Source organism: Platalea leucorodia, assembly GCF_965183815.1.
Source record: "Platalea leucorodia genome assembly, chromosome: 5".
Classification (NCBI taxonomy): Eukaryota; Metazoa; Chordata; class Aves; order Pelecaniformes; family Threskiornithidae; genus Platalea; species Platalea leucorodia.
In genome coordinates, this window is record NC_138827.1 from 8,190,118 (window position 1) to 8,218,052 (window position 27,935).

The following is a 27,935-nucleotide window of genomic DNA, read 5'->3' on the forward strand; positions in this document are numbered from 1 at the left end:
CTCTCTCTACAGCAAAGGCTACTTTATCCTCTCCCGCTCAACTCTTAACACCACTGAAAATATTACTGTCCTCTACCTTAATCTTAACTAAAGTTTTTGCTTATGAAAGCCCGTATTTCTATTTGGAGCAGATTTCCGTATCAAAACCACAGACTGAGTGTACATAGAAAGAGTTCTGGGTTTGTTTGCGTTTTTTTCTGACGAGGCATTAATGAAAGCAGGCAAAATAAGCAAGTTTTTTTCCGACTAGGCATTAATGAAAGCAGGCAAAATAAGCAAGATCACTTCAGAACCAACCATTAGTGTTTTCAGAGCTTGCAGAGATTTAAAGATGTTAATCAAATTACATCATTATTGTTCATTTAACTACTCAAGCCACATCTAGTATAAGGATGACATTAGCTTCTGTGAAAAGAGAAGCTAACGTCATACCAGTTGCAATGAGCCATAACCTGGGATCTGCCAATTTGAAAATCATTTTAGAGCAGTCATTTCTAACACCAGAAATTAAGTGCTGTATGCCTCTCTAAACAGATCTTACTGAAATAAAAAACAGAAATGAAGAGTTATAGGACTTTCAAAGTTAATTCCATCAATCTAGATACATCAAGGAACTACTTACTAATTGTCATGGATTCTGGCACAGTGGCTGAAGGCAACATATTGCTTAAAGTATTCACTTGAGCTGGAGGACTGACTTCCACTCTAGTCATAAAAGTACAATATCATTAATAAATGAAAACAAAATCCTGAATTCAAAACTTAAAAAAAAGCATTCCAGAAACTGGAATTGTCATCATATTCACCCATATTCAATCAATTTACGTTTAATTACCCTTTGATATATCTGTTGTGAGTCTGATTTAAGAATACATGCAAAAAGATCCAAATCAACAGGCCGTGGAGAATACAGTAAAAAACAACATAAAAACCAACATAAGACCTGTTTTCAAAACCAGGAGGCTAAGTCTGCCTGTTATTTGACATGAAAATGTGACTTCTTCAAGATAATTAGGAAAAGTTCAATATATGAAACTATGCAAAAAGGGAAGTGTACGCTTTTGCATTTGTCTTTGCAAACATTTGCAAAAGTATCCTGATGAATAGTTTGTTTTCCAGTACTGAGTAGCTATGCATTAGATAGCAATAATAAGTTGGCAGCTACAGGGTGAAGATTTTTTTCTTTTAAGAAAAACATATTTGACACGTACCCATAAGGAAGATCAGATCTTCTTGGAACCAGTTCTACAGCATGAACATGTTCATGCCCCTCTCCATTCTCCAAGTTATCTAAAGTAGAATGCACAAACATTAGCTTTCTTCAGTTAACAGTACTTAAAAACTAAACTAAACTAAAAACCAGAAGGATGGTAGTTACATTTTTAACTAGAAATACTCTTCTTCACTAAAGCTTTTAAACACTTTAAATTCTTTCTCCAAGGCTGGCTTCTGCACGTTCACCCTGAATGCAAAGAGGATTGTAAAGTCTCTTAGAAACACAGCGTGAGTTTAGAAAAGAATTAGTATTGCACAATTCCTAAATTATAATTTTACACTGATAACAATGTTGCAAAGCTATGAAGAGACTTCTTATTGAAGTTATTTTTGCAAGCCCCAGGAGTTTAACAACCACATGGCATCTGATACTCATTACAAATCTGTTTGTGACTTGCAGGAAAAGAATTTGTGGTTCGTCCCCAGTACGTGAAACCTTGTAAGGACACCAGTCCTTTATGCATTCCCAACAGAGCACCATGGCTTTTCTCTGGCTCCTTATGCCTTTGTACCAAACATCAGGAATCAGACAGACGAGACATTTTTTAAAAAGCATGGACAATATGCATCTGTCCACAGATCCACAAATGTCAGGATCCAAATACACACATCACTGGGCCTGTCATTAAAGTAGCTCAGGTGGAAAGAAACAAAAATCACATTTTATTGATGTTTTCTGCATCTCACTATGTAAGGGTTACAAAGTTACCATAAAACAATCCTAAAATCATGAGCTAAAATAGCACAGAATTTGAAACACAGGAATTCTTGGAAAAAATAAAAGGAAATCAGAGTTATGTCAGAATGACTATGGAGGAGAAAGTTCATTTTTGAAGCTGCAGAGTTTACTGAAGCTCAGTTCCTAAAATGCACACTCCATTTTTGGTCCGAGCAACTGAATTTTGACTCAGGCTTTCTCATCTCTAGGTACATGGAGATATGATATGCCCTGACACATCCCTGAAGCACTGCAACAGACTAAAACTGAAAGGACTGATACTAACATACAACACAATAGATTATGCTGTAATCTGTTTCAATTTATGTCTTGTTAATTATCTGTATTAAGACCTATAAACCAAAATACTGGGTTAAACTATATTGCAAAAGCTCATTAAGCATGTTTTAGCAAAAATGTTGTCATAATAATAATGAGCTTGCCAGTTACTGGGCTGCACTGCCCTGAGAAAAAGCTAACCCACGTTCCCTCTGGTATCATTCACCTAGCAAGAGCGTAGCTTCCAAAGTCAAGCTAACAACTGCCTCAGGCAGCTTTCAATCTCATCACATTGTCATTACGGCTGGGGAGGGGGTGACTGTACCCACGTGTATCACTCTCCCTGGAGCTGGCTGACATTTGGCTTGCGCGACGGGCCTTTTAGGGAAGACTGCCTGCATGTTCCGTCAGTTCAGGACTGTTCGGAAGGGCCCAGCGACAGCATGGAAAGTTGAAATCAGGAAATCAGAGAGTAGAATCTGTGTTGTTGTTTCCTATAACTGATGAAGATTCCTTTCACCAGCCTAATGCAGTATCGTTCTGGCTTGCATGTTCCTGTACACGTATTCCAGATGTCAATCATCTGTTGCAGTCAGCAAACACTTAAAAATCTACGGACTTTTTCTAACAGTTTCTGTATAAAATTTAAGATAATACTATGCCACAAACTACATAATGTTTTCTAAATCCATTCCTTCATAAATTGAAAAATGTGGTGGCATGAGAAAAAAAATGAAAACGTACTTTCTATTTCTTTTGAACCACTGGCATTTCTTAAGAGGTAGATGTCTTAAGATACAGCAGAGGGCAGTACAGCATTATTTTAAGATTCACATTATTTTTCTCACCAAACTTACAGAACTGAATTACACATTTTCACAGGCCTTCAATTAATGGTCCATTTAAACTCTTGGCACATATAATGTATATGCAAAAAATACAAAATATTTTACAATTAAAACATTATCTGAATGCCACTCAGAAGTTTTTAAGAGGTCATTGAAATGAGCATATATACCCAAACTTTTATAAAAGCGATGTTTTATAAACAGCTAGCAAAATATTAACTTGGGGGGGAGGGGAGTGGTGGGTGGTGGAAGTTTTTGTTTGTTTTTGATACCAATACAGATACTGGAAAAGCCCCAGGTCTTCTTTTCCATATTTTGACCATTTTCATTGCTTGCTTCAAGATCTTCTTCAAATGGTCCACATCATTCTTTAAGTGCAGTACCCCAAACTGCATACAGTACTGCAACTGAGGCCCCATCAATGCCAACTGAGCATAAATTTACAAATTTTTTTTCATTTATGCATGTCCATATGAAGCGTGCTTTTACTGCAGAAGCACAGCACTGCTAATTCACTATCAGCTTGTTACCCACTGCAGTGGGTCTCCTGCAGAAAATGACTTGAGGATACTGGTGGATGAAAAATTAGATATGAGCCGACAATTGGTGCTGGCAGCCCAGAAAGCCAGTCTTATCCTGGGCTGCATAAAACGAAGCATTCCAAGCAGGTTGAGGGAGGTGGTTCTCCCCCTCTATTTCGCTTTCATGAGACCCCACCTTGAGTGCCGTATCCAGCTCTGGGGTCCTGTGGTGGTGCATTTCGCCCCCCCTCTCCTGGACCACTTTACGATCTCAGTAATTCCCGTCAAGACTTGGCCTTTGTGCAATGAGTTTGGTGGTTAAGCGTCCCTTGACCGTACCAGGAACCCTTGCATGGCTAAGGTGGGAGTAGCATTGACCGTACCAGGAATCATCAGTCACCCCCTGACAGCCTTGGAACATCTTATCTGGGTTGTAATTCGTGCGGATCGGTACAGGTGGATCTGTACCAGCATCACTGGAATTTTTGAGAACTCCAGTAATTACCGAACTGGATTGTGGCCAGGATGGAAATTCACTGATGCCTAAAGTCAATCATCTCGCGACCCTACAAAACAGCAGTACCAAGTGAGACTCTCTGAGCTCTCCTGGACCGCAGCGGGCTGCACCCAGTATCTCCCTCTGAGTGGGACGCCTCTCAGAGTTTGCGAACTCTTAAGTTTGCAAAGTTAAGAGGCCTGGCAACAGCACCTGGGCTGAACTCTGGGCCCGCCCCCGCTCCTTGAGGCTCGACCTTCGCCTGTTGAGACAATCATTTGAAGCGAGTATTTCACTTAGCTTGAGGGGAATTTTTAACAGGCACCTTTATAGGCATATTGTGTGTGCGTGTGTGTGAATCGATTCAAATGTTGTAGTAAATCCTACCTAATCACTTTGTAAATGCTAAATTAACCAATGATTAATTGCTGCTAAATTCCCGTGATTCTCTCTTTAACTGTGAATAAACCTTAAACTGCTGCTAGCTATTTTTCCTCTTTTTTCTTTATATATATTCCATTCATTTAATAAGTAATAGTGAACCTTGCCATTGAACTTTGTTAAATCACACTTTTATAAATTTCTATTAAAATCACTATTTGCAAATATCTTTGACAGTAATTCTTGAAGCGACCTAACCACTTATCCGTGACAGTTCCACAGCAGAAGAAAGGCATCGACCTGTTGGAGTGGGTCCAGAGGAGGCCATAAAAATGATCACAGGGCTGGAACACCTCTCCTATTGGAACACCAACGCTAAGAGAGTTGGGGTTGTTCAGCCTGGAGAAGAGAAGGCTCCAGGGAGACCCTATTGCGGCCTTTCAATATATAGAGGGCTTATAAGAAAGATGGAGACAGATTTTTTACCATGGCCTGCAGTGACAGGACAAGGGGCAACAGTTTTAAACTGAAAGAGGGTAGATTTAGATTGGATATAAGGAAGAATGTTTTTTTTTTTTTTTTTTTTTTTTTTTTTTACGATGAGGGTGGTGAGACACTGGAACAGGTTGCCCAGAGAAGTTGCGGATGCCCCATCACTGGAAGTGTTCAAGGTCAGGTTGGTCAGGGCTTTGAGCAACCTGGTCTAGTGAAAAATGTTCCTGCCCATGGCAGGGGGGCTGGACTAAATCATCTCTGAAGATGCCTTCCAACCCGAACCATTCTATGATTCCTATATCCTTTCCTGAAGAAGCATTTCCTAGACAATCATTCTTCATCCTGTATATAAACAGATAACAGCTTCTATTGAACTGCATCCAATATTTGATACTTTCTCCAATCTGTCAAGATTAATTTGAATTCAAATTCTCAAACACACTTGCAGCTTCTTCCAGCTTAGTGATATCTAGGAAACGAATACGGATACTTTCTATGCAACCATCCTAAACATTAATAGAATACCATGCAAGACCACAGCTTAATCCCAACAAAACTCTTGGTTTATTTTGACATTGATAAATCCTCAATTAAATATCTACTCAAATGGAGAACTCTGATTCAGATCTAGAATAAATTTTAACTGATTCTCCCATCCTAGTTGTGTAATATCTCCTACGTCCTTACAATCCCATTATTTCTCACCATTGTCCCATGTTAGAAATTCTGTTACAAAGTTTGCTGGAATTTGGTAAATTAAAATACCTACCTGTTTGGGAGTAAGAGCCAACGGCACTGACAGGAAATAGAACATCTGAGTCATCATTCAGGACCTGCAGAGGAGTCCAGCTGCATATCTGAGAATTGCATGTGCCTATTTCATGAGGCCTAGATTTAAAACAAACAAACCTATTTATACAGTCAATATTCATGTTCACAATGCTTATATTTCTTTCAGAGATATCACTGAAAAAAAAAATGCATATTTCAATCTGCCTGCCAATTTCTTGGTTCAGACATACACAAACTCATTAAAGATCAGACCATTCCAAAGCAGATGATACAACCAGTGCTTGCCTCTTTTTCTCCAAAGGTATATCTGTGTCAGAAATAAAGAGGGCATATTAGTATCTAAAATTATTCTTTTCCTCTCAGTTTTGTCTTGTTTAAGTACCTACTCTGATGATAACAGGCTTATTCTGTTTAAAACATGTGGTTTTACTGTGAAGCCAGAATAGAGTTAATATTATACCAAGAATAAGGAAGCTTCAAATAGGCCAGAATTATAGACTGGCTATATCATGCAATAATTTCCACAGCTGAGAACTTCAAGGAGAACAAGTATGAAATATCGAAATTTTGGTTTTCAGTGGAACTTAGAAGCAAAATACCATCACCACAGTGGCTCAAATGGTTTAAACAATGGAAAAGAAAAAAGACGAGGGGAAAAAAAAGGGGGGGGGGGGGGCGTTACATAAATTTGCCAGTACCCATGAAGGAAGGAGAGGGGAGGGGTGAAAGCATGAAAAATTTACCACTGGCTCCTGCAACATTACTTACTTTTCAGAAGCTTCAGTTTCACCTTCGCTGCCTTTATTTCCTAACGTTTTTCCATATAGCTCATCCTCATCTGCATCTTCATCATCAATGCTCTTCACATCTAGTTTCTGGTATTCATACTCTCCATTCATGAATACTGAATTGCTCTTCCACGAATGGTTACTTTCATTCCCATTCAAATTTTTTCCAAGAGTGCTTTCAGATGAGGGTAATACAAAAACTGAGGATCTGTCAACACTCTCCTCTGAACTTTCTCCTGTAATCAGAGTCTTTGTGGCATCCCCCAAATTTTGCTCATCTTCCTCTTCATCAAATGAGATAATATTTGTCACTCTCTTTTTCTTTTTTCGATCTTTTTTATATTTCAAATCTAGTAGCAACATAAAGGTTTACATAGTTTAGAAAAGAGAAACAATGTAATACACTTGGTCACTTCTTCAAAGAACTCATGTACTAAATAAGTTTAGTAAAGAAAAAACCACTTAGATCTACAAGGCATTTCATTATTTTTCCACATATATGAGCTTTTAAATCTTTAACTACCATCTTTATTTTATATGCCTTACGTAATTCAGATTTTAGAAGATATTTTGGAGGTGCATTCACAACAGTATTCAATTGGAACTGGGAAAAAAAGCTCAACAAACTTATAAAATGAAATTTAAAATAAAAAGTTAGCCTTCCCATCACTTTGTCCCATGGAATATGGCTAGTGTATATTGCAGAGTATGTCTACACAACAGAGAAAACATGAAACATTTCTGGGGAGAAAAAATTTAAAAGAACGAACTCACAACAAACAAAATCCACAACTTGCAACCAAATAAAGTTAGTTTTGTCTATATTCTGGAAATTGAGCAGTCAGTGTTCAGAAAAAGAAATTAAACTTGCTCCCTCCCTCAGCTAATTAGCTCTTGGTCTAGAAATACACTGAAATCCTCTCTGATTACATCTATGCTGTGATAGTACTTATTCTTAAATTATTACCTATTCTCACTGATTCTGATGTGCACATGAGGCTAAAAGATGTTGCAAAGTAGAAGCACTCTAAGAAATATCATAAACTTACTCACCAAGACAACTCATATTGGGACTAAACTGTTTTGTTTAATTCAAGTCCAGCTGTTATGTATCCACAAAACACATTAACATACTTTTAAGACTAAGAGGATGTTAAAACCCATTCTGGATGCAAATAGAATTCCAGCAAAGAACATAGACTTTAATGAAAACATCTGACTTGCTCTAACATTCAACATATAATGGCATTTGAACAAACCTGAATTTTTTAAAGTGACATTTTATTGTAAGTTGTACATTACGTATACACATGTACTGTACACATAATGTACATGATGCTGTAGAGTCATACGCAGCATGTGGTCAATTATTCTGTTATTTCATCTTGCAAGCCTATTCGACACTAACAAAGTTATCCCAAGTCAAGTATCACCTACTATTTTAATCTCATTTGAAGTGCTAAACAACAATAGCTTTACCACAAGTTTGTTTTGAAAACCGTGTTTTGAGACAGTCTATTTTAAATGCCAATAAAAATAGATTTTATCTCAACTTCTATTCCTACCAGATAGCATTCACACGTGGGTTTTTTTCCATCTTCTCATAACCAAAACAATTTAAAGCCTAAACTCAAACCTTGTTTCTTAATTGAAAAACACGTAAATCCCAGAATCTTCCTGCAGTTTTGTACCTTTACAAAGCAAAACATTCTTTCAGCTCAACTTCTGGAAAGAAAGATGACAAAATATTCCTTTGCTATTTTTGGAACTGAAAATGTATAATGAAGATCACATTTTGCTTGATTAATTTCAAATTTTAAGAGATTAAGACTTTGGGTCTTTGTAAGTAACTAGCATCCTACAAACTGGTTGCAACACTAACACATTTAAAGGTAAAAGGAATGTACGAGTACATTATATCAGAAACTGCAAGGCATAATCTTATGAATACGAAATCAAAATTCAGGTCGCAAGCAAAGCACTTTACCAATGAGATAGTTTAGCTTCCCTCTCACAGTGGCACAAGAAAGCTAAAATACACATTTATCATCCAGTACTCACACCAGTATTTCTAAAAAATTTCATACTTTTTATTTCATACTCAACTACTTTGTATGTGTCATGCACTTATATTTAAGGTTTTTGTTCCATAACAGTGCATTAAATTTAATTGAAAAAGTTATTTAAACACACTTGAATATTTTATAAGTTTCTGAATGACATTAACATTGCAAAAATGCTTACCAGCATTTACATTCTTTGAGAGAACAGGAAGTGGGTCAGTGTCTTGATCGGGTTTTATTAGAATCGAGACAGCAGATGATGCAGTTATCTCTCTAAGAAGGCTGCTAACACCCTGAGTGGATTCTTTCAATAATGAGGTTACATTTTGCGTTGATTCCTTTAACAAATCAGACACAGTGGGTGTGCATTTGCTCTGCCCATTTAAATCCTTATTATCAATGTTGATTGCAAAAAGAATGGAGTTCAGACCTTCAGATAAAAGAAAGGGGAAAAAAAGACCAAAAACCCACTGTATACTTCATACAAAAGTTACGAAGGTAGAACCTAAGGATTAACAAAGCTATGACATGTAAAACATTTTTTCCCCCAAAATTTCCCACAGCTCTCCATGCACGAATTCTTATTCTTTCATGTACCATTCATTCTTTTTTAGATGATGTTCAAGTGGATGCAATCAGTTCTGAATTTATCTTGATGGCTGTTCAGCTGTGCTTTAAATAAGCAGTAAGTACTGTGAACCTGTTTATTTATAACCTTTTATTCAAACCCATTTCACTGCAACTTTAATATTCGTTGGTTCCTATATTCTATTAATAAAAACTCCTGTGAACCTTATCTTGCTGAATGAAGCATGTGACCATGTATCTGAGAAAAGGGGTGTAAAAGGTAATAATAGATCACTTCTGTGGTCAAACTTTAGACAAGTAAATTATCCGTTATCATTCATGGACAGTGGGATTGAGTGCACCCTTAGCAAGTTTGCCGATGACACCAAGCTGTGTGGTGCAGTCGACATGCTGGAGGGTAGGGATGCCATCCAGAGGGACCCTGACCGCATGGAGAGGTGGGCCCGTGCAAACCTCATGAAGTTCAACAAGGCCAAGTGCAAGGTCCTGCACATGGGTCGGAGCAATCCCAAGCATAAATACACACTGGGTGGAGAATGGATAGAGAGCAGCTCTGAGCAGAAGGACTTGAGGGTGTTGGTTGATGAGAAACTCAACATGACCTGGCAATGTGCACTTGCAGCCCAGAAGGCCAACCGTATCCTGGGCTGCATCAAAAGCAGCGTGACCAGCAGGTCGAGGGAGGTGATTCCCCGCCTTTGCTCTGCTCTGGTGAGACCCCACCTGGAGTACTGCATTCAGCTCTGGGGCCCCCAACATAAGAAGGACATGAACCTGTTGGAGCAAGTCCAGAGGAGGGCCATGAAGATGATCAGAGGGCTGGAGCCCCTGTTCTATGAGGACAGGCTGAGAGAGTCAGGGTTGTTCAGCCTGGAGAAGAGAAGGCTCCCAGGAGACCTTATAGCAGCCTTCCAGTACCTGAAGGAGGTCTATACAAGAAAGCTGGAGAGGGACTTTACAAGGGCATGTAGTGATAGGACAAGGGGTAATGGCTTTAAACTGAAAGAGGGTGGATTTAGATTAGATATGAGGAATAAGTTCTTCACTATGAGGGTGGTGAGGCACTGGAACAGGTTGCCCAGAGAAGCTGTAGATGCCCCATCCCTGGAAGTGTTCAAGGCCAGGTTGGATGGGGCTTTGAGCAACCTGGTCTAGTGGAAGGTGTCCCTGCCCATGGCAGGGGGGTTGGAACCAGATGATCTTTAAGGTCCCTTCCAACCCAAACCATTCTATGATTCTATGATTCCTTACTCTTACTCTCCTTCCATGTGTTTACCTATAATTTGGGTCTTACTATAAAACTCTATCATTGCTCTTTTCTAGTCAGGAATAACCCATTTTGTTTTCTCTAAACTGCGCTAGTTTTTAAAAAAAAGTTAGCCTTGACTGATGAAGTGTTACAAAATTTATGTGAAAGACTTTTGAACTGTAGGAAGGCCAGATCCAGTGTTTTAACAGTTCACCAATTCCTAGCAAAAAATGGCATAATACCTTGACTACTCACCCTGAATGTGCATCTGAGACGCATTCTCCACATAAACAAAGAGTGTGTTAGAGAAGCTCCTCGCACCAGAAACAGGTATAGCATCCCAAAATGAAATAGTTTTCCAAGAATAGTAGCATTTAAGAGAAAGCCTTACCAGCTGCCATCGTAGGGATCATACTAGAACGTTCTTCATCCATCATAAAAGACCAGTCTTCATAGAAGACACTATAATTTGAAAGGGAAAAAAAAAAGAAAAAAAACCATGCAGTGCTATATTAACATGTATTCCACTTCTAAAAGACATGAAAACTCTGAAAAATAAATGGATGGATCAAATTATATGTCACTGTAACTCCCTGAAGCCCTGAAATAGATAGAACTGTCTGAACAGTTATCAAAGACATGCTAAGTAGTATTTTATCTTCAGTTTTAGCTCTGCATTTTTTTAATGGGGAAAAAAGCCACTCAGGGCAAGGAGGTTCATACTACATTAGCAGTCACAATTTTTCTCTACACCTATTGCTATGCTGCATATATAAGTTTTTAAATAACTATAGTTGAACATAATTACCAAGTCATTTTACAAAATATTAGAACACATGAATACAAACAAAAAGATCCACTTCATCTTGAGCAACCTGATCTAGTGAAAGACGTCCCTGCCCACAGCCGAGGGGCTGGACTAGATGGTCTTTAAAAGTCCCTTCTAACCCAAACCATTCTATTCTATGATTCGGTGACCTGTTTCAATATCCAAAACCACATCAACTACCCGAAATAGTTAGAGTCAACAAGGAATTTGGATGTAAGGAAAAAAAAAATTAACATGAATTTCACTGTGAACGCATGAATTTAGTTATTCTAAACCTGGTTCTTATTAGTAGCAGGATGCTGTAAGTTTTACTATCAGCATTCAGTTAACTAAACATAAAAACAGATAGCAAGAAAACCCTCAACCTATATTAAAGAATTTTGACAGAATAATTTAAAAGTTTCCAAAACAGATAAGAATTGCGGATGTAAACTCATTCTGTAAATCCCATTTGAATTTGGATAACATTTAAATCTTAAATATGCTGGAATAAGCCTTTTTAGAAATAATATTTCATGTATAATGCAGAGAGTGCTGATAATCCTGATACTGCGCAAGTATTGCTACAAGCACGAGAGTAATTAGTGACAGCAATCTAAGTCACTAATTTCCTTACAGTAGTTTTCAGATTTTTTTTCCTTTGTCGTTTCATTCATCTTTATTTGATTTCCTATCAAAATCTGTCTTGCAAGAAAGCTACAGAGGACTGGAACAGACTGGAACAGAAAAGGAGGTACTAACGAGCTCAGTTCTGGCAATAATCTTATCCAGTACATCCATTAATTCATAGAATCATAGAATACCAGGTTGGAAGGGACCTCAGGGATCATCTGGTCCAACCTTTCTAGCACCATCTAGACGAGATGGCCCAGCACCATGTGCCCTTGAGTCTTAAACGTGTTCAGCGTAGCAGAGTCAACCACTCCCCTGGGGAGATTATTCCAATGATTGACTGTTCTCATGGTGAAAAATTTACCTCTCGTGCCCAATTGGAATCTCCCTCGGAATAGCTTGTACCCATTACCCCTTGTCCTCACCATGGGACTCCTTGTAAAAAGGGAATCTCCATCTTCTTTGTAGCTCCCCTTTAAGTACTGGGACATGGTGATGAGATCACCTCTAAGCCTCCTTTTCTCAAGCCTGAACAAACCCAGCTCTCTCAGCCTATCCTCATACAGCAGGCTTCCCAGACCCTTGATCATCTTGGTGGCCCTTCTCTGGACCCCCTCCAGCCTGTCCACAGCTTTTTTGTACAGCGGGGACCAGAACTGTACACAGCGTTCCAGGTGTGGCCTGACAAGCGCTGAGTAGAGAGGGATAATGACTTCTTTGTCTCTGCTGGTGATGCCCTTTTTGATGCAACCCAGCATCCTATTGGCCTTCTTGGCCGCAGCAGCACACTGGTCCCTCATGTTGAGCTTCCTGTCCACCAGGACCCCCAGGTCCCTCTCCACAGAGCTGCTCTCCAGCCAGGTGGATCCCAGTCTGAGCTGCACTCCTGGATTATGTTTTCCCAGGTGCAAGACCTTACGCTTGTCCTTGTTAAACTTCCTAAGGTTCTTGTTAGCCCACTCTTCCAGCCTATCCAGATCCTCCTGCAGGGTGGCTCTCCCTTCCAGAGTGTCTACTTCCCCACTCAATTTAGTGTCATTTGCAAACTTTTTTTTTCAAAAAAATTGATGCAGCTGGAAAGAATGCCTTTCTGCTGAAACCACTGGACTTGATCAAGCTCAACAGTTATTGATAAAAAAGGAAAATACCCCAAATTTTCAAGAAGAAAAGGAGCTGAAGATGTATGAGGAAAAAGGTAGGACTCAGTCTGAACTTAAGTGCATTTTGCATATCCAAAGTACCTTCGGATTTCAGAATGCATAGTAAGTTATTCTCAGTAAATGTAACAAGAAGGTTCACAAACTGGTACAAAACCACTTCCAAGTGACCTGCAGTAGTAGCTACCTATTGCTTGACTGCTGGAGCTTTTCAATTACAGGATGAGCATCTCCAAAAGGCTACAGGCAATTACCACTGATGAACTGGTAAGATCAAGGCTGCAATTGTGTATTATTTTAATGGAATGAGAAGGGCACCTCAAAGCATGGTGTCAAGGTCTCAGTGAGGAAAACTGTTGAAAGAATAGGGAAGGGAGTTAGGCAAGAGGATGGAAATGAAGATGAGGATAGAAGCATATACTCTCACGTGCTAGAAGGAAGACAGTTTCAGGACACATGTTGATATAGGCACAAGCCACCATCTTAATGGCTGCCAAAATTTAAAAAATGAACAAAACCAAAGTATGAGGTTAAGTGGCTTCACTAGCATAGCAATTAATACGGTGTATTACTACAGCTGTGGTTTTTGGTTGGTTGGTTGGTTGGTTGTTTTTTTTAATCTCAGTACTTCATTTGTCAATACATCTCCGGCATTACAAAGACATCAGATACAGTACCTGAGTCGATTCTTATCTGCAAGCAGCATATGAACATATCTTTCCAGGGAATGTTCATTTAATGCACAGCGCAACCAAGCCCGGCCTCTACCAATATCTGTAGTAATTGTCTTCAGAGAGTAAAAGCGCTGCAGTTCATGTTTATTCAGAACTTCTTTCACATAGTACCAAAACACTGGCTCTGGAATAAAAAAAATAAAAATAATAATAATAAACTACCAAAAAACCACTAAGCTCATCTGAATGCAATACGTGCAATTTTATAAAACAAGCATGTAATGGTATATAACTTTGAACAAAGGTGAATCATTTACGATCTTCATATAACTCTCCAGTTAAATAGGTTATTTATTCCTACAGAACTTGGGCTATTTAAGCACTTAGAACTTTTTGCTTCATTGAAAAAGCCAAATGCACACATTAAAGGATTCTATCTTACATTTTTAAATAGAATTCACATTTAAAAGCACATTTAAGCCAGTATTTCATCCAGAGAACAGGTTCACATGTTCAGCTGGGAATATATCATGCAAAGGAAAAAAGTTCTTTAGAACTCTGTCTTACTGCTGATTGTGAAATGTTAGAAGCTAGGTCCAAAGGAATGGGTAGCTCCAGAATTTGCAGACGTGCAAGTGACAAATTCATGTTACTTTAAAAAACAAAAGTGTTACATTTAAAAGGCAACAATCCCCTTTCCACTAAAATACCTTCCTTGCCCTGTCCCCAAATATTGATAAAAAGTTTTTTTGCAGTTGCCTCTAATTTCTCAATTGGAGGTAACAAAAATCTACATCAGTCATTGTAAATGTACAATAAAACACCTACTATTTTACATATTCCTGTTTCTTAACTGAATAAGAACACATTTTAAGGACGTATTTATTACACTTCACCTCCTGCCATTTTCTCAGGGTGAAAAGAACAACCAAACATCAGATAATTCATCTGTAAGACTTGAATCATTACTATATGGTATAGTTTGGCAATCATTAGTCATTAACATTGCATCAAATACATACTGCTTGAAAGTATCTTAAAATATAACAATAACAATGTTCATGAGGCTTTGATTTGTTATAAATAGAATTGCTCAAATAATGAACAGTTTGAAAGCTGTTATCTATATAGTTAGTAACATATTAAGAGACTGAAATTAAGGCAAACAGGATTTTTTTACAAGAAAAAAATCTGAGAAACGTAAGCATTACAAAAAAAACTAAAACACATCGATCTCTCAAGGCAGACATGGAGGTACTCCTTTTGACAGTTTAATGAATGTCTTTGCTCAACATTTTTTTTTTTTTTAAATTAACAAAAAAGGGAAAATAATTCTATTGTACAAGTGAACGGTGCACTATCACCTCAAATATTACGCTGGCTTTTGATCATAATCTCAATGTAGGCAGCATAAAGCAGATGTTTAAAGATGGGTAAAAAATTTTCTCCAAGACAAAGAAAAAAATTCACATGAGAGAGAAAACAGATTGATCCTGCCACTCCTTGCTTATGACTCTTCTAATTCTTTTTTAATGTAGTAAGAATTTTAAGAAAAGGCCATCCATGACACCTCTCTTTACTAAATAAAGACCATGCAGTTGCATTTTGAATAGGTTTTCAGTACAGCTTATGACTTCTTTTGGTGAAATATGCTCATTTTGAGGATATGGGTTTTTTCACTAATCTCTGCTGAAAGCCAAATGTAGCATTAGATTAGCAAAGTTTATAATATAATTTCAGAAACCTAAACACATAACAAGCAGGTTAGACTCATTAACTAAAAGTTTTGCAAAATAGGTCTGCCAGCTATGCAAGAATAACCAAGAGCTCTTCTAAAGTAGTCAAACGTGCAAAACACAGAAACCATTGAATTGACAACATAGGATGCAAAACTAAAGGTATACTTCACTGAACTAGGACATCACAGGCACATTAACATGCAAACAATAAGGAGGGCCACTGAACATATAAGAGCATTCAAATATCATATGTCCTACTCCTTTGGCTTCAACTTATTTGATCTGCATTTCAAAAATAAAACGCATGTATACGTAAGAAAAAGGTATTCTTTAAAATGCCAGACTTGTATCAAGATGATAGTGATTTAATGATTTTGTTGTTTCTTGTGACCAATAAAATTCATTTTTCCTTTTTGCTAAAGCTCAAAACAATACTAAAGGAGGAAGTGAAAATATTACAGGAATAGAGAAAATAAGCAGATTTCCTCTTGTGCTGAGAGTGAAACTCAGTGTTTCTTCGCATTCTGATTATTCACAGGTAGCAAGGATTTTGAAAAGCTTCAAAATTTGGATTATCATCAGCTTTTAATAAAAATCTATCCAATGGAAATAAAGGAAGAGCATTCCATACTCTAAGTCCTTCCATGACATACTTTGTAAAAACAGTAATGTAAGTGGCATTTTCAAATGACTAAATTCTCTTCTTTGAGAGTAGCGTTAAATGAAAATCCAAGTCCTAACTGTTGATATTATTTTTCATAGCAAATAATCCAATACTTGTTATTCAGAGGTAAGATCATTTTAATTTCAGTAAAATACAACTTGTACAATTGTACTGTAGGCAGAGAAGACACTGATGTTATGCAATTCACCCAAATATTAATTAATCACTTTGTGAAAACAGTTTATTTAATGTTAATAATATCACAGTTCCAATAACTGGAATACCACCAATCATGAATCAGCACCAAACAGCAGTCATGTCTCAAGCTGAGAGCAGAGAGATCAGTCTGAAGCCAGGTTCAGTGCCTTCTTATGCAAAAAAAAAGTAAAGAAAACAATTTACACTGTGCAGCCATTGTGCATTTCAGTGTCTCTTCTGCCAAGTAATTAAAGAATAGGGTCATATTTGTCACAAGTGTCTCATAGTAGAACATTCTTTGCAATAGCTTTTGCTTTTAATTGAGAGTATCATTAAATGAAGTTTATATTCCATAAGCCTTAGTCTATCATTTTCATTTCTAACCACAGCAACTAATAATTTTACCATATTAGCCCTCAGCATTACTCTACAATGTCCTACTATTCATAAGCAAGCCATGATACGCAAAGTAGTAAAACTATAAACATATTGTGACTTAGCGACAATTTCAAAATACATTCCCATTTTTGCTATCAATGTGCCATGAGGCTGTGAATAAGCCACATCCATAATTCTGCCATGGTTTACCTCTAAATGGATAATACTATCCTACAGTTATAGCATCAAAGCATATACATTAATCTACAGCAATATGCAGCACCAGAACTACTACCACAAAAAAAAAAAAAAAAAGACAAAATTTTGCTTCAGCCTGGAGAAGAGAAGACTATGGGGGAGAGCAGACACCTAATAGCAGCCCCCGGGTACCTACAAGGTAGTCATCAAAACGACTGATTTAGGCTCTTCACATCACGACATAGCAGGAGGACAGCAGACAACAGGCCTAAGTTAAAACAAGAGAGACTCAGACTGGATATAAGGAAAAACTCTTTCCTCCCGAGGACAGTCAAATGTTGGAACATGGTTGACCAAAGAGGTCATGCAGTCTGTGGAGGTTTTCAAATCCCAAATGGATAAAGCCCCCAGCAATCTCGTTTAATGTCATAGATGATCTTTGTAGGACTGCAGCTTCCTGAGGACCCTTCCAACTTGAGTTAGCCTATGATCCTCTGACTGAGTGCAGAAAAAACTATGAACTATTACTGCTGTTACTGACAGAAAGGTTTCGGCAAGTCTGGAACCCCTAATAACACAGTAGAAAGAGCAGCCAGAGGCAATGGAAGAGTTGATCTATTTAGAATCTTTCAACAATATTGTTCTAGTAATTTTTAGTGAGTACTGCATCAGCTACAGTATTCTCACATAACCTTAACTGGAGTTAAATGAAGAGACCCTCATATTGTTACAAACTAAAGACAAAATACAGTTTTATTGTTTGCTGGTTTTGTTTAGATTGCTTAATATAAGATTAAAGGAGCTGCATATGCCTGTAATGACCATGCCATCAATTGATACCAAATCATACTGATGTTAGGAATTTGTTTACTTGAATATATATTAATAAAAAAAAAAATTTCAAATAGGATTTTTAAGTCATAGTTCCAAAGAACTACTACTGGAGGTTTTATTTTAAACTTTTATTTTCATTTAAGAAATGTTGTTGTCTACTTGGACTTTAGTAAGGCCTTTGACACTGTCTCCCACAGCATTCTCCTGGAGAAGCTGGCTGCTCACGGCTTGGATGGGTGCACTCTGCCCTGGGTTAAAAACCGGCTGGACGGCTGAGCCCAGAGAGTGGTGGTGAATGGAGTCAAATCCAGTTGGTGGCCGGTCACGAGTGGTGTTCCCCAGGGCTCAGTGTTGGGGCCGGTCCTGTTCAATATCTTCATTGATGATCTGGAGGAGGGGATTGAGTGCACCCTCAGTAAGTTTGCAGATGACACCAAGTTGGGTGGAAGTGTCGATCTGCTGGAGGGTAGGAAGGCCCTGCAGAGGGACCTGGCCAGGCTGGATCGTTGGGCCGGGGCCAACTGCATGAGGTTCAACAAGGCTCAGGGCTGGGTCCTGCACTTGGGTCACAACAACCCCATGCAACGCTACAGGCTGGGGGAGGAGTGGCTGCAGAGCTGCCTGCAGGAAAAGGACCTGGGGGTGTTGGTTGACAGCCGCCTGAACATGAGCCAGCAGTGTGCTCAGGTGGCCAAGAGGGCCAATGGCATCCTGGCTTGTATCAGGAATAGTGTGGCCAGCAGGACCAGGGCGGTGATAGTGCCCCTGTGCTCAGCACTGGTGAGGCCACATCTTGAGTCCTGTGTTCAGTTTTGGGCCCCTCACTACAAGAAGGACATGGAGGTGCTGGAGTGCGTCCAGAGAAGGGCAACGAAGCTGGTGAAGGGTCTGGAGCACAAGTCTTATGAGGAGCGGCTGAGGGAGCTGGGGTTGTTTAGCCTGGAGAAGAGGAGGCTGAGGGGAGACCTTCTTGCTCTCTACAACTACCTGAAAGGAGGTTGTAGCAAGGTGGGGGTTGGTCTCTTCTCCCTAGTAACAAGCAATAGGACGAGAGGAAACGGCCTCAAGCTGCACCAGGGGAGGTTTAGGTTGGATATTAGGAAAAACTTCTTTGCTGAAAGGGCAGTCAGGCACTGGCACAGGCTGCCCAGGGAAGTGGTTGAGTCTCCATCCCTGGAGGTATTTAAAAGACGGGTAGATGTGGTGCTCAAGGACATGGTTTAGTGGTGGACTTTGTAGTGATGGGTTAACAGTTGGACTCGATGATCTTAAGGGTCTTTTCCAACCTTAACGAGTCTATGATTCTATAAGAAAAAGTAAAACACTGAAGCTCTTAGGTGCAAAATGATGCTACATTGTTTACAGCCATTTGAACGTACAGTTTGTTATGAAGTATCTGTAAATTAAAAAAAAAAAAAAACAAACCACTGCCGAACAATTTTATTTTTCAATTGTCCAAGCCTGAATGTATAGCCTAAACAGCAGTATGCTAAAGAAAAAGATGACACCTGTGATTATGTTAGAACGGAATATGAATCATACCAGACTCATTTGCCTGAGAGTGATAAAAATATAGAAGTACTTTCCAACTGCTTTCAGAAAAAAAAAAAACCAACACTGTAATTCGCAAAGATAAATGCAGCAGAACCCAGCAATTTCCATTAAAAAAAAAAAAAAGCTTCTCTTGTTAGTCATTCTACAGCATTCAATTTGCTGCAAAGCAGCCACGTTTTTGTTCTTGAACTTCCATACATTGCTTAAGCTTCTTACGGAGTAAAAATTAGGTTATCTTCCTTCTTCCATTTCCCAACCACAGATAACTGTCCTGACTTTCTCCTCTTCCTCCACATCACCTCACTGACAAGCCCCCAAATAAGACACACATATGCACAAACATATAGATAAATCGTTACTAAGTTCCCAAGTATCAGAGATGCACCCTTGTACATCTGACCACTAAAAGACAGGACCAAAAATTTCATACACCGTTGACATTACTAACAGACAAGAGAGAAACCATAAGAATTATACATAATGTCTTCAAATTTGAATACACACTATTTGCATAAATCAGAGAGAAACATCCTCTGCACCTAAGCGTAAGACTGTCAATTGCAAGGTGGGGGGATAAAAAGCAGATAATCAAATCACCACCCATTAAAGAGATGGAAACTACCCAGAGGCTGAAAGAGACCACAGAGTATCTAATCCCCTATTACAAACACACACAAGGGAGAAAAAAGCATACAGAAGAGCCAAAAAATCCATAAAGATTGTGTAAACAGCTGAATTTTTCTTACTCCTCCACGAAGTGTCAAGTCCTGCCCATTACTAATTAAGAGAGGCAAACATGGGAAACTTACCAACTTCTCTAAAAGCATAGCTATTTTAGCTTCCCACAAAAGCTAAGTCTGGAGGCTTTAACCCTTTAGCAGGAGAGTCAGCACACAAGACCCAACGTTTCACCCTATCATCCTACAGGAAACAAGTCTGTTGTTACAGCAATTTAAAAGCACCATTGTATCAAACTACACATTTTGCATTAATGTAATATCCATTACACGCAGTCATCTGGTGTAACTGGAAGTAATGGCTGGAGATCAAAATGTAGTAACAATTCTAGTACCACTGAATATACTTTAAAAACAACAAAACCAAAACCCCACCATGTGTTACATGTTACACTTGACAGAGTTTCAAAAGCCAAAAAGAAACTTCTTTATATTATGTGTACCCTGCTTGAGAAAAAAGATACTGTATGTCAAACTTCACAACAAAACTGACGAAGATTAACACCTTCATATACTTTTGATTAAAAAATGACGGAAACTTCAAGGTGAAGAGAAGGCAATAAAAATAAAGGAATCTTTTCTTTAAACGTGGAGAATGTAATAAGAAATAACCCAACCAATACCAGTAATGTAATTTTTGTTTTTAAAATGACATCAATACTTAGAAGTTAAACATATCTGGTACTATAGAATGTGGCAATTAAAGAACAGATTAAGACAAGGTTAAGAATGAAAATGTTGTAGTAAAAACTTAACAGTACAACTACAATGTTTATCCCTACCAGAATTCAAAAGAAATTTGCCAATGATACTATTCATGATGGAACTGTAGGAAGTGCAGATTTCCAAACACCAAAATTTCTAGAGAAACTTAGTACAAAAGTTAAACTAGATTAAGAAAGCCATAACCATTTTCACTGCTTAGTGAGAGTCCAAGTATTAAGTATGCTACCAACAGCCTGCAGTTTGGTGCATTGCTTAAAACTTCCTTTAGAAATTATATCACTTGCTTCCACTTATCAACTGTTTAAAATAGAATAGTTACGATTAACCAATTACCTGTTTCAGTTTTACTGGAGAAACCTGCTGCCTGTTTGATCGCTGCTGCTGTTAATGCTAATCCTCGGCTCCTCCTCAGACCATGCTGTAACACAGCTTCAAACTGAGCACACAAACAAGTGACTCTGCAACAGAATTTTTCAAGAAACTGAGTGAAAAGAACAATCAACTATGTTTCTATAAAGCAGGTTTATTCCAAATCTCTGAATAGAGAATGTAAAGGTGAACCATTATATTATATGTAGTGCAAGACCCCCTGTATGCACTAATCTCATTATTTGCAAACAGTATAATCTACTTATACCCACTGTCGTCTCATGACTATCCAAAGCTGGGGCACAAATTACATTCAAGAATTGACAATCAATTTGAGAAATCATCCTCACCTGCTATAGTGGTTGTTAGTCATGTTATTTCAGCTTCAGATTACCTACTTTTCATGTAATGCAATTATATTTTCATAAATATACTTGTACTTTGTACTACACATGCACTGAATGATTTTTTGAAAATGTGCTATAACAATTAATAGACCATTTTGTTAATTTGCATTAGTACACTATAATTCAAGCCTAGGAAAACAATTAAACATACATTTTCATGTCCTTCAGAAATCCTAGGCATAGGAAAATAAGAAATATTATTCTAGAGATGTGTTGAATCTTCAGGTTTTGATGTTGTTCTCTACAATACTATTTATAAATTTCCTGATTGTTTTTTTAAAATGTAACCCAGTTAATAGATCAATTTTCACACAGGTAGAAACATTGTAAAATCAGCAAAGTTTTAAAATTCAGCCTGCCAAAGAAAGGATTATTTTTGTAACCTACAGGGAATAGAGAGGCTTAAGGTATAACAGACATGAATGCAATCTGTTTGTTTGAAATCTTATTTTCTCCAAGTTTTACTTTGGCCATTAAATAAACAATGGTTAAAACTTAAGCTTTGAGAAAGTTGCCACCTGGCTGCCAAAGCTGATTACTAAAAGCAAGTACAGACACTTTAACTAAGTTCAAGCAAATAAATAAAAACAGTTGACAAAGTGGCTTAGGACTCTGCCCTGGCATTCCAGAAGTACAGAGTTCTATTCAGGGTCACAAAAAAGCACAAGATCTCAGGAGGACCACTGACAGAAAAAGAGGTATATTAACCATATTGCCCTGGACAGAAGAGCTTTTAACATGTAATACTTTCCAGTACATCTATGTTAGGAAAACTTTACTTTGTTAGGAAAACTTTCCTAATAAAGCAGAATATCATTCAAACAATACTCAAGATGATTGTGGAGCAGTTGTGATTAATTCTTGCCAAAAAGACTGCTGCTGTTAAAAATGGAAATTCCAGCAGATACATGACCCCTCAGAAAAAAGAAAAAAAAAAAAAAAAAAAAAAACAAAAAACAAAAAACAAAAAAAAAACCCACCAAACTACTTAACTTTTTCAATTCAGAGAAAGCAGAACAGAAACCAGGTTCTGTGAAAGAGCTCATATTATTAAAAATCCATGTGCACTGAGAATCGAAGCAAGAAAACTGTGCAGCATTTTACAGCAAAATTTAGCCACTAGTAAAACAAAATAAAATTCAGAAAAATAATCAGGTATTCTACAATGTCCAATATGCATAGTGCATTTACTAGATAGCATCACAAGTGTATGTTAAATAAACAAATACAGAAAAACAGGGAGAAGTCTAGTGCACATAGACATAGTAGAACTCTGAACAATTACAAAGACAAAAAAAAACATTGGGAGAACAAAACTTGGAGAGTCATGGATTTTGCTGGATTTTGATCTAAATTCTCAGAATATCCTCATTTTCAAAATTATCTCACAATATTTAGCATAGTAACAACCTCAAATACCATGGAATTCAGGGAGGGGGGAAAAAAAAAAAAAGTTCTATTAATGTACTTTCCACTTCCTTTTTCATCCTGAAACTGCCTAGCTATAATCCATTATTCAGCATGTCTACTGAATTCTAAGGAAAATATTTATAAGTAAAATTTGGCCAGCATTTTATCTTTGGAATCCTAACTCTCACCGTTTATAAGACGACAAATACTAAAGGTCATAATTCAAATTATTAAACAACTGCAGCAAAGCAGTTGTTCAAGTAAACTGAGCAACAAAGCAGAAGTTTTAGATCCAGAGAATTTGCTCTACATAGGAGGTACTTCCTCCTAGACGAGCTTACACAATCTACTACAAAGGCAAACATCGTCAATACATTGTCTCACATAGACTAAACAGTAAAGATTAAATAACTAGCTCTAGTTGATGCTTCTGTGCCAACAGCTATAGCTGCACAGCCAGTCCAACTGCTAGGTCCTTCAGCCCCATCAACCCTTTATCCCACCTGCACCTTCTCGCCTCCTCCCTCACACCAGCTTCTGTGCTGGTGCAAACCCTGTGCTGAGCAGACCCTGTACTGAACTGTTTCCCCTACACTAGTTCAACAGGACACTTCTCCAGGTCTGTTTCCCCAAAACACTGTAGGCTGAAAGAGCCAAGGGCAGGACAGGATGACAGCAGTAGCCCAAAGTCAGACAGGCTTAAGCTGCCGTGGAGTAGCATTAGCCCGGAGTTTCACACACAGGTAATGCACAGGAGCTGCATTACAAGCTGCTTCTGAAAGGAGATGGGTTTGCCCTCTCATCCCTTGTTGCTTCTTCCTCCTCTTCTGCATTTCCCATTGCTTCTAGCTGTGTGATCTTCCCCTCCTTGCAGCAACTCCAGCATTCACCAGACATTTTACTGATTTAACTCACTAAAATGGCAGAAAGTTATCCTTTTGCATTATTTCTTCTTTTCTTAAATTAATTCAGAGGGGACTGGATGATCACCAGGCATTGCTTAAAAAGGTTGTGGAAAGGAGTAGTACTGAAGTCAGGGACCTTGAGGAGATACATGAACCCTCCCCACGCCTTCAGTACCAATGAATCGTTATGCTGGCTTTCCAGAAGTCATGAAACCACACCCTTAGACATGTTCTTAAAGACTGAGTTGGGAGGGGATTGGAGAGAATTTTATGCATAATTTATAAATGGCCTACAGATAACCAACTTCTTCCCAAAAGGCAGAGTCAAACTTCAAGGACATAAGAAAAAGGACAACAAACAACTGCATTTAATCCTGGTGTTTTATTTATCTGAAATTCTTCGATAGGACAGATTCTGAGAAAGACTCAATAGGATACAAAAAGCACTGCAATTTCTGTCCACCAGTCATCTTCTTAAAAGCCTTAGAAACCAATATGCCATATCCAACAACAAATGCAACTAATAGAAATTAAATGACATTTTTAAACTTACATTAATAAAAAGGAACAGCTTCTCATACAGAAAAAGAAGAAAAACAGGTTTAAAACATGTCAGGAATAAGGAAAAATAAGACCAAAAATTATCTTAATGACTATGTTTTAAACACCCTTGACACGGATGTGTCAAGCTTCACGAAACACAGGTGTATTGGTAATAAATATGCACTCATTTTAAAAGAGGTTTTAGGGAAGATAAATTCTCCCAATCTCATGTTCAGACCTCAGAATTCAATGCTTTGTCATGAACTCTGCAGCCACTTAAAACACTTGTAACTTCATACAGAAGAACACTCTTTGTTAAGCTGTCAAATTTGTAACAAGATGAAAAATTCAGAGTCCCATGTCAGTGTTTGTGTAAACAAAAGGAACTGGGGTTTTTTTGAGCATGTCAAGTATTTTGTGCCATATGTTTTATGTTATTATGATACATAATCTAAAAGTTTCTTAACACTATTTTACCTGCTATCAGAGTCCGAAGCAATTTCTTTTCTTCCTCCAAACCGTATTTGACACTGCAATAAACAGATTTTAAGAGATTTTTTTACACTAACAAACTCAATATTCTGAAATATTTCCATATAAGAAACAAAGTCATAACAAAAAAGGAAGCAGTACAAAATAAAGCATTGGCAAATACAGCCTGCAACCAAAAAATGCTTTACGGCATCATGTTCCACTAACAGGCTACTCTTGCAGTTCAAATATATTCTTGCTAGCCAGAACAACACACCTGCAGGTCCTTCAATAAATTTAAAATTGAGTAAAAATTACTACTTTTGAGTTTTAAATGTACACCCACAAAAACAAATGCTGCTCCTATTCAGCTCAGTGCTACAATTACAGAAGAATCATTCTTTATAAAACTTATCATTGGCTTACTTTTGAGGCATTCTTTTGCCTCCCAAGCTCGCCTAAATTGAAACCAGCCTATGAAATTCTACTTGCTGAACTTCATGTTGATGCAAGATGCATACATACATAAATAAATCCCATCTTTACCTGTATTTTAACCATTCACTAAAATCCTAGTGTAAAGAAAAAAAGCTGCTACTGTAAAATGTTAACCAATTTAGCTGTTGCAGTACACTACAATTCAGTTCAGTCATATAAGTATTACAAACATACATATATTTATAATATATATAAATATTACAAATATAATCTGTCAAGAATAAGAATTTTAAACAAATACTGCATAATAGGTGTTTGCTATCAGACACAAAAACTCAGTAGAACTGTGTAAAAGACAAGATTTCTTCTTTGTCTGGTAAAAAGGAGAAAAAAGGGCAAAGACAGTTCCTGCTAGTACTGACAACTCAGAGTAAGTAGACTGTAGAAATATGTATCGGATTTCTCACCTGTTTAACTGCATCCAGCAGCCGTTCTAGAAGAAACTGTCTTTTAGTGTCATTGTTCTGTGAACCTGAAATTCAACAAAATTATATCCTTTTAAAATAAATAGTTTTTTAAGAAAAATACATTCGGGCCAACACCAGGGTCCTGAAAACTGTCTTCCCGGGCCATTTATTCCATTAAATTTATTAATGTATTTTCTGTAAGTAAAATGATGCAGTATAAGTCTGTGTTTTGAGGTTTCAAGTAGCCTTTCTCTAATAAGCAGGAATACAGTTTGGAATATCATCTAGTCTTATTTTCGTAAGATTTTGGTTTCATGATATAAGGTATATTGCAGCAATACCAAACATAGTATAATTGTGCACACTCTGGCACAGCTTGCCCCTAACGTCTTAGCACAACCACCTGTGGGGCCATATTGAAAGCCTGGAAACGACCTAATTTAAGATTATTAATTTTTTTTTTTGTTGGATTAGGTGTGTTGATGGAGCTTGCACTGCAACCCCATAAATGTTCATGCTGCAACAACTACCAGGGTAGTGTATCATCACAGCACAAGGAAAGAATGGAAAATGAGAAAGTGACAGCAGGAATATCTCCTTACTGTCAAACAACGTTACTGCAGAAAGAGTTTTAAGTCAGGTGAACAGAGAGCAATTGTTACAATAAATCCCTTAAAATTTAAATACCAGCACAGTTCTTCCTGATTAACACCTATAAAATCGTTTGTTACTATGCAAGCAACTACGCAAAACAATCTTTAACTTCTCAATCATTTCAACAATAAATAGCATAATACTTTGCTTGTCAGAATATGCTTTATAAACTCCTGTGAACATGTGTAAAATTTATTATTTAATTAACCTACATCACCTCTATCATTTCTTTATTCTGACCTTAACTTCAAAATATCCTTCAAAAACCTCTGTGACCTCTCTGGAATTAAAGTCATTCTATTCTTCTTTTCCTCTCAAAGAACATACAACTAACATATGCATAGACTGAAAGCCAATTACCAAAACTCTGCATAAGCAGATTCCTCCAGATACTTAAACACCACACAATAAGCCCTCTAGTAACTAGAGATGACATCAAAGATGCGCGTCTCTTCCTCTTGCTGTCCAACACTGTGGGGTCCCAATCCCAGAATTTCCTGTCTTCGTAATCCCATTCAAAGTAGTTTGCTCCTAAACCAGCAGGAGGGGACAGAAGTGTTGATCTGCTGGAGGGTAGGAAGGCCCTGCAGAGGGACCTGGCCAGGCTGGATCGTTGGGCCGAGGCCAACTGCATGAGGTTCAACAAGGCTCAGTGCCGGGTCCTGCACTTGGGTCACAACAACCCCATGCAACGCTACAGGCTGGGGGAGGAGTGGCTGCAGAGCTGCCTGGCTGAAAAGGACCTGGGGGTGTTGGTTGACAGCCGCCTGAACGTGAGCCAGCAGTGTGCTCAGGTGGCCAAGAGGGCCAATGGCATCCTGGCTTGTATCAGGAATAGTGTGGCCAGCAGGACCAGGGAGGTGATAGTGCCCCTGGACTCGGCACTGGTGAGGCCGCACCTTGAGTCCTGTGTTCAGTTTTGGGCCCCTCACTACAAGAAGCACATCGAGGTGCTGGAGCGTGTCCAGAGAAGGGCAACGAAGCTGGTGAAGGGTCTGGAGCACAAGTCTTGTGAGGAGCGGCTGAGGGAGCTGGGGTTGTTTAGCCTGGAGAAGAGGAGGCTGAGGGGAGACCTTCTTGCTCTCTACAACTGCCTGAAAGGAGGCTGTAGCCAGGTGGGGGTCGGTCTCTTCTCCCTAGTAACAAGCGATAGGATGAGAGGAAACGGCCTCAAGCTGCGCCAGGAGAGATTAAGGTTGGATATTAGGAAAAACTTCTTCACCGAAAGGGCAGTCAGGCACTGGCACAGGCTGCCCAGGGAAGTGGTTGAGTCTTCGTCCCTGGAGGTATTTAAAAGACGGGTAGATGTGGTGCTTGAGGACATGGTTTAGTGGTGGGCTTGGCAGTGCTGGGTTAACGGTTGGACTCGATGGTCTTAAGGGTCTTTTCCAACCTTAACAATTCTATGATTCTATGAATTTGTCCCACTGAAATTATTCTGCCTCTGTTTCATCTTAAATACAGAACTAGGAGAAGAA

At 38.3% G+C, this 27,935-nt stretch overlaps 1 protein-coding gene across 3 annotated transcripts in view; it reads right to left on the minus strand.

Annotated features, from left to right (window-relative positions):
* Window positions 1-27,935, minus strand: part of LOC309591075 (sorting nexin-29-like) — a 131,791-nt gene that overhangs the window by 99,261 nt on the left and 4,595 nt on the right. For all 3 annotated transcript variants that reach the window (XM_082312826.1, XM_082312827.1, XM_082312828.1), the window contains exons 2-11: window positions 25,804-25,868; window positions 24,905-24,957; window positions 21,127-21,251; window positions 13,769-13,949; window positions 10,885-10,955; window positions 8,838-9,086; window positions 6,574-6,943; window positions 5,783-5,901; window positions 1,212-1,290; window positions 623-705 (exon numbers count right to left, since the gene is read on the minus strand). In XM_082312826.1, the coding sequence (XP_082168952.1) occupies window positions 623-705; window positions 1,212-1,290; window positions 5,783-5,901; window positions 6,574-6,943; window positions 8,838-9,086; window positions 10,885-10,955; window positions 13,769-13,949; window positions 21,127-21,251; window positions 24,905-24,957; window positions 25,804-25,868 (1,395 nt within the window). The remainder of the gene's footprint in view (window positions 1-622; window positions 706-1,211; window positions 1,291-5,782; window positions 5,902-6,573; window positions 6,944-8,837; window positions 9,087-10,884; window positions 10,956-13,768; window positions 13,950-21,126; window positions 21,252-24,904; window positions 24,958-25,803; window positions 25,869-27,935) is intronic.